Raw genomic sequence first — 8,033 nt, 5'->3', positions numbered from 1 at the left:
GTGGAGAACAAATTCTGAGCAGACGTCCACTCTCACAGTCTGGAGGCAAAGATAATGCTGAATATGTTGCATTTACAGCAGATTATAAATCACCTAGGCATCACCCACCAAGGCACAACTAGACAACTTTACTAGAAAATCGCAAATTTTCGACATATATTTTGTAAGAATTTGACTTGTCGATAAGGGTTATATTATCGACTGGTCAAATTCTGAGGAAATTTTGTTGGAAATTAGTGATTTTTAGTTCAATGAGAAGTACCAATTAAAGATCTATAGTTTAACAACTTTTGCAATGCATTTATCTTAGTGTTCTCTTTATATATTTCATTTGTAACTTTTTGATACTTTATATGAATGTCAACTAAGTATCGTAAGTAAATTGTTTTCGGTTGTCAATCAATTGATAATCAGAGTCATTATTTGATAATTAATCACTATGAGTCAGATTCAATAGAATTTGATCAATCCTATTTTCTGTCATTAAGGTGGAGAACTAAACCAATAATTCTCTTTTTTCATCGTCAATTGAATCACTGTTCGCGACCGATGATTCTATTTTCTCATCAATTCAATCCCATGAGTCGAGTCGTGAAAGTAACTACTAATGTTTGAATACGAAGAGGCTATCTGTATCACACCTCTTAAGGTGTGACCCTTTCATAAATTCTATTGATGTGAGATGCTTTGTAAGTCGAACTGTCTTTTTATATAATAAAGTCTGTGTTATTTTAAAATCTTGTCCTTTATGTTGATTCAAACTCTTTTAGACTGAGTTACTCGAACTCTCTAAAAATATTGTTGCATACATGTCGGATTCTTCCAAAATATACACTGTTTTTGGAGGATCCGACATGCACCCATTGGCATTTTTGAAGAGTCTGAGCAACATAGCTTTTAGATATAGTAGATGTAAAAGTTATTTTCATTACATGTCGTGTTCAATTAAAGTACATCACATAAGATGAGACAGAAGTAACAAGTACATGAGTGATTCAAGACTTGAGACCAAACTGCAATACCTATTTTGCTTTGCATATATGTCTGGATAATGCATACTTTCCTCGAACCCTCGTTTGATATTGTACATGAACTTGTGTCTCGTGGTACAAGTTGTTACTTCTTTGGTAGCCAAATCACATAGCACTCGCGAATAGAAGGAGGTCACGCGCACCATAAACACCCTCTTCTTCATATGAAGCGCCTTGTGATGTCTTCCCAACAAACAGAAAGTGTCAAGCAGATGATATCTACAACAAGTTCAAGGTTCTTCTTTCATCTGGCCTGATGGCAAAGAACCTTCACGAATATGGAGGGGTGCACTCGTGCAGAGACCCATCTCGACAACATTATGTAGTTCATTGATCATCCCATATATTAGGTAACTGAACACAATTTGTAAGTCAACAAACATTCACAGTTCACTACATGAAATGAATAATATTCAGAATGCAGAGCTACCTGTGCTTTGTAGCCACCACTCGTAACAGCTAAATAGGGATAGATAGATTTAAGAAATGCATCGGTGGAGTTTCCCGAACCAGGAAGACCTGACTGAAGCAGGCCTGGTTGCAGTTGATGTGAGGACTGATACGGCAGTGTAAGATCAGGAGCGAAAGCAAGTGAGGATGAAGGATCCGCTCGTGAAAGCAGAATCTGCAAGAAGAATTCAAGAATGCTATTGTTCTTTAGAAACTAGAAACTATGCACCATGTTCTGCTTCATGTTAACTCCCAGAAAAGTGCATTGGTTCTTACATCTTTCGCAAGGAGCGCATCAATATTAAAATCCAACCGCAGGTTTATAGTCGCAAGCTTCATTGAGAGGAACTGAGAGAACAAGAAGTCCAGTCATTCTCAAACATATATACTGTAAACCTCTTAGATGCACATGATTTTGCAAGAAACAAAAATGCAGCCTTAGTACACTTAGATTCGGCTATGCACGAGTTCAGGAAAGGGTCTATTACGCAGCCTTACCCTGCATTTCTACAAGAGACTGTTTCTACAGCTCAAACCCGTGAACTCCTGGTCCCATAACAACAACTTTACCAATTATCCCAAGGCTCCCAATAAAACTAATCAGATACTAGTGATTCATCATCTGAACCAACACAAAAATGGAGTAAAAAAAGAAAAGGAATAAGTTATTAGGAGTAAAGAGCATACCTCAACCTGTCTTTGAAGAGATTGTACATAATTAATGATTTCATCCAGCATTACTGCTTTCCCAGTGACCTGCGAAATCACCGGCTATCGCTCAGGATACATTAAAAACAGATACTTATTGTTATAATGGATGTTTTAGAAAAAAAAACTGTTTACTTAAAAAAAAGTATAACAAAAGTAACCTTGTTGCAACCAGGTACAAGATCCTGAAGAAATTTCATCCGTTCGCTGATCTTCTCCCTCCTTAGCTGCATTAAAATAAAAGTAAGACATATCTGAAAGAAGTACAACATGATATCTTCACTACAACTTGTTTAAGTTTCTATTCTTGAAGTCTTACTCTTTCTGCAAGGCTATGGCTATTTGTTGCTTGGCCTCTTCGAGCTCGGATATGTATGTAGTCTTCTTTAGGTGGATCCTCATTTTTTGCACCAGGCCTGCAGGCAATGGTATTCAAGTTTTGCTCTTTTGTCAGTTCAGCTGGTTGTTGTTGTGCTCCATTCATTTGATCAAATTCTGTATCCTGACAAAATGATAAGAAACTTTAATATACAAGAACTAGCACAGAACAATATAAAAAATGTATACCTGATCACTTCTTTTCCTTTTCCTTGAGCCAAGGCACCTAGCAGAAGAATTCCCACCCTCCACTTCTTCTTGATGTCCACTACATTCAGACTCATTTTCAGAGATGCCAACACATTCCTTTGCTTCATCCTGAGACTTGACATTTTTCTCATTCTTTAGGGGGCTTCTATCTGTGTGTTCATATTCAAGAGGTAAAGAAACATCCTGATCAGAACTTTCAACTGCATTTCTCATCTGTTGCTTTTGACTGATTGCAGTAGAAGGTGACTGTAATCCGTTACTAGCGAATACCTCTTGTGATTCTCCGAAGGTCAGTCCGTTGTGATACGTATCAGAAGAATTAGGGATAGCAAAGGGGTTCATCATATCACCAACTATTCCTCCACTGAAGCATGAAAATCTTGTAGCCCTCTCAATAAAACCTGAATCAGCTGACAATTGAGTTAAGCTTTGAGGAACCATACCAGTAGTAGGGGGTATAAACGTGCCTCCTTTCGACATCACATTTGGTTGAGTCCAACCCATAGCAACCATTCTATTAACACTAGCTCCCAGAGGATCCAAGCCAATTGCAGCACCAGGATTCATTTGAATATTAGTACCACAGAAACCTAAGTTTGATGAACTAACAGGATTATCCCAAACACTAGCACAGAACGAATCGATAATTCGGTTAGATGCATTTGTCAGATTACTGCCACTTAATTGCCAATCTGAGAACATATTTTCTGGATCAACATCATCCTTGCTAACAATATCCATTGTTTCAAAGTCTAGCAAATCCACCAAACTCAAAAAAAAAAAAAAAGTCTCCCCTTCACCACAGATACAAGAGTTTAGCTACTTCACAAGATACTCATTGTTCTGTATTTGACAATCTTCATTCAATCATATTAAAGCAACTTTAGATCATATTCTCAAAATTTCTAGTTCAACAAGATAAGAAACAATACAGAAAACTCCAAAGCATGCAAGAAATAAGTGGAAATTGAAAATTGAAGAAATAAGTAATAATCAAGAACTCAAATCATAGCAGAGAAACCCCACAACACCAAACAACATTATTATCCAAGAAAACACATTCCAAGTTCAATAAAGAGGAAAAGCATTTAATTTCAGCATCATAAATGTTCATTTTAAAGCCCTAGTCAGAAGGGAAACAGACACACATATCTAAGCTTAGCTCTGAAACAGAAAAAGACATAACTAAAATTGGGAAAAAAAAGAAATTTCAGATTATGTGCTACTTTTGGAACTCTGTACACCAATTTTCTTTATGAATTTGCTAATGTCCAAACTGTTATAAACAGAGAAGAAAACAGTAGAGATATAAATAACTCTGCTTAGCAAAACACAATCAATGACTTCAGAAGAAGTACTAATTCAAGAAAATAGGTAGTAGTAGTATTTATTTTTGAGAAAAAGGAGAGCTTGGACCTTAATAATCTTTGGTAAAAAGCGTTTTTCCGATAGATACTTATGCAATAGTCGAACTTCAATATAAATGTTTTTAAATAGCAATCTTGATTAATTCAACTTGAAAACATTTGGAAAATTATAGTAAAAAGATGGGAGTATGTTGTAAGGTCATTTTAAAGTTGATTCTTTTGAGCCAGGCAACTGACATTGCCAACTCTTGCCAGACACTATTTTTATCAATTGATATAATTGCTCTGCCTATTCTTTATGTCTTGAGATAAGAGCTTTAGTTACATAATCTTAATTTGATTTGTTTGGTCAATTGACAACTACTTTTATTAGCTTGTTTTATCTTACTTTTATGACCACTTGGGTTGCTATTACAGGCTACCTACATGTACCAACTTTAGGTCTTTGCATCTTGTTTTGATAAGAAACTTTCCTAGCTTATATAGATGCAGGCCTAATATATATATATATAGAAGTTTGTGTAAGCACTAGTTCATACTATATATTACTATTTTTATCTAAATTTATACTATGTATGTGTATTAATATATTTGAAATTGTTAATTATTGTAATTTATAATTCATTTTACAAAATTAAAATAAATCTTAAAATTGCTTTTTCAAATCTTTAAAGAATTTGCCTCACCTTATAGTTTAGAGTAACGTAAAATAAACATAATTTAGTATGAAACTAATAATAAAAACACAAAAAAGGGTAAAAGATGTCCTTATATTATGTGAAATTGAACAAAAATGTATTCAGTTAATAATTTGGTCTAAATATGTCTCTACTGTATATAGTTTGGTTAAATGTAAGTTCTACATAGTGGTGGTTAGATTAACTTTGTTGTATGGGACGGAGTGTTGGCCTTTCAACAACTCTCATGTTCAGAAGATGTAAGTTGTGGAAATGAGGATAGTGAGATAGATGTGAGGAAATACTAGAAGCTAGCAATAAGATCAAGAATAAGGATATCCGAGCTAGCAAAGGTAAAAGTGGCCTCCGCTATGGACAAGATAAGGGATGCAAGGACTAGACGGTTTGAGCAGGTGAAGAGGAGTTGTATAGATGCTCTAGTGAGTAGGTGCAAAGGGTTGCATGTAGTGGGTACAATGAGAAGCAGAGGTAGGTTGAAAAAGTATAGAGGAGAGGTGATTAGATGACATGGCTCAACTTCAGCTTACCCAAGGCATAATCTTTTGATAGAAGGATATGGAGCGCACGTATTAGAGTAGAAGATTAGCCAATAGTGAATTGTCGTCCTGCTTCCTCATGGGTTTAGGCTTAGTGGTGTCTGTCGTAGTATTAACTTTATTCTTGTAGTGTTTTGCTTTTGGTTTCTATCACCATTTGGTATTTGTCGTATTTCCATCATTTAGTCATTTCAATCTGTGTTTCTAACAAATTCAACTGTACCAATTTAAGGATAATTTGGCACCCATTGTAGGGCTGGACCAATAAAAAATTAAGGTCCAATATATATATATATATATAATTAAGAAGGTTTTCATTATTATTATTTTTCAAATTTACCCTTATTTAAATAAGTGATTTTTACGTAACTAAAAAGGTGCTATTTAATTTAGGAAATTAGGATAATTTAGTCAATCACTTTTTACTTTTTATGAATGATAGTAAATTTCCTTAAAGGGTGTGTTCAAGTTAAAGCACCATATAGTATAGATGGGAAAGTGTATAATTCAAACATTTAATGCAAATTGATTTCCAAATATATTTCAATTACTTATTATTAATGCATGCATATCTTCAATTTTAATTATTTAAAGGTTTCAGAAAAAGAAAAACACTCGACAATATGAACAGATTTATTAGAGGCACTAATTTAAGATATTTGACAGAATTGATTTTGAATTTGAGATGGTCAAATTGACCTTTTTATAGAAAAAAAATATTGAATGGAAGATTTTGGAAGAAAACGTAATAATAATTATTAGCCAATAGAAAATATTTACTTAATTATTGCTATAAATCAGCTATTAATTACAATCACCTCCATAATTCATAACAAATTATAAGTTTATACAACAAATCATCATGGAAAAAGCTTCAATAAAATTGCTCTTCTTAATAACTTTCTGGCTTGTTGCAATTGGTTTGCTCTCACTTCTTTCAAACAATAAAAATAAAATTATCTTTTATGTGATATATGTTATTCACTCCTTTTTTGTTACATTATTTTTTACATGATATATGATTATAGTATTATTTGATTGTCGAACTATTCCTCTATTATACTACTGTCTCTTGTACTTTCATTACATTTTTTTCTTTTAGTATGATTTTGTCATCAGAAATAACCTCTCTATCTCATTACTGAGAAAGAAGGAAGATATATATGCGTACACTCTATCCTCTCTAGATTTTATTATGTGGGAATACACACGGATATGTTGTTGTATTTGTTACATGATGGTGGTCCTTGGTTCAAACAATTTTTTAAAAATTATTTTTCTTGCATTTGAAGAAGTAGTAATTAATTAATTTGATATATTTTATGTAATAATTTGCAGGATGTAATTTTATGGGTGGATTAGTAGAAGCAAGAAGTTCAACTCAAGGACCACCATCATGTTATATTGATGAAGATTGCACAAAATACTGCTCATTTTTTTGTGCTGGCACTGGTGTTTGTGTTGATAATGAGTGTAATTGCCATCAAGACTCAACTACTTATGAAGAGAACAAAGACACACAATTAAAAAGGCACAAAAAACTATGCAAAAAAGAGAAGAAGAAAAGCAATTACAATTTTCTTTAAATTTGTATTGCACATTGAAATGTATATTTTAATGCTTCTTTCATTTCTAATAAAAATAAAAATATAGATTTATGATAACAAACTCCGACTTGCCTCATGCAGAATGTTACTCTTGGGAATCGAAATCACGATCTTGACTCTAATACTACTTGTTAGGATCAAACACTTATTATCATGCCAAAAATGGTAGCTTATATCAAATGAGCAACTTTATCTCTTAATTAAGTCCACCAAGCAAGCGATATGTTCGATCATGACTCCGACTCGGGACATCCAGGCCCTTGTGGGCCTTGCCATATGCAGGATGTTGGCATTACCCAACACTACTTATCTCATAAAAAATATCAAACTTCATTAAAGTAAAAAGGAAATATGAAAAAAATTTCAAACATTCATCTTAAATTTTGAATAATTCAATTATTTTGAACAATGAAAAAAAACCCAAAAGTTCAGTTAATATGAAATAGATGGAGTAATAAATAAGGTATATTGATAATGGTGAGACTAGTTATGTTGAGATTACTTTGTTTGATATATTCAAGGATAATTCAGTCTTTAATCATAGATTTTTGTGTATTAATTATGTCGCCTGGCCTATAATTAATACCGAATAAGATGTAATAACTATACAATTATTGAGAACACTACCAAATAAGTTACTCTATTAAATAATAATATCAAAGCTAATACACATACATTTTTTTCTAATACGAAGTGTTTGTGTGATTCCCATATTTGCTTTTTTCATGTGATACTTTAAGTTGGTGTATAATTTTTATAAAATAATGAAAAAAGGTTATTCAAATTCAGTACGTGGATCAAATACATACATTCATTTTATGCAAATTTAGTTAACGTTTTTCAAATATTTTATCGAAGAAACATTCATCTATCCTGTATATGGTAACATATAGAAGATTTCCTCCTCAAAGCATTTTTTAAGGAAAAAAATTTGAATCATTAGCTATGTTGATTTGTACTATTAGTCTTCGTGTAATTTTTATATGTGTAATTTTTATATATGTAAATTTTATTTTTAGAATTTATACCCGAATATTCATAATCTAAT

General features: G+C 32.8%; 1 protein-coding gene across 1 annotated transcript; it reads right to left on the bottom strand.

Moving 5' to 3' along the window:
• Positions 1 to 1,261: 1,261 nt before the first annotated feature.
• On the bottom strand, positions 1,262 to 3,518 carry LOC125828102 (transcription factor bHLH49). Its single transcript, XM_049507409.1, is given in 8 exon segments — positions 1,262 to 1,366; positions 1,368 to 1,385; positions 1,462 to 1,656; positions 1,758 to 1,829; positions 2,169 to 2,237; positions 2,351 to 2,416; positions 2,509 to 2,691; positions 2,757 to 3,518. Coding segments are annotated over 8 exon segments (1,470 nt in total).
• Positions 3,519 to 8,033: the final 4,515 nt, after the last annotated feature.

This window comes from Solanum verrucosum, unplaced genomic scaffold, assembly GCF_900185275.1.
Source record: "Solanum verrucosum unplaced genomic scaffold, falcon-dt-bn FXZP01000053.1, whole genome shotgun sequence".
Classification (NCBI taxonomy): Eukaryota; Viridiplantae; Streptophyta; class Magnoliopsida; order Solanales; family Solanaceae; genus Solanum; species Solanum verrucosum.
Note: the sequence above shows the minus strand (reverse complement) of the source record. Positions and strands in the feature narration are given on the sequence as shown.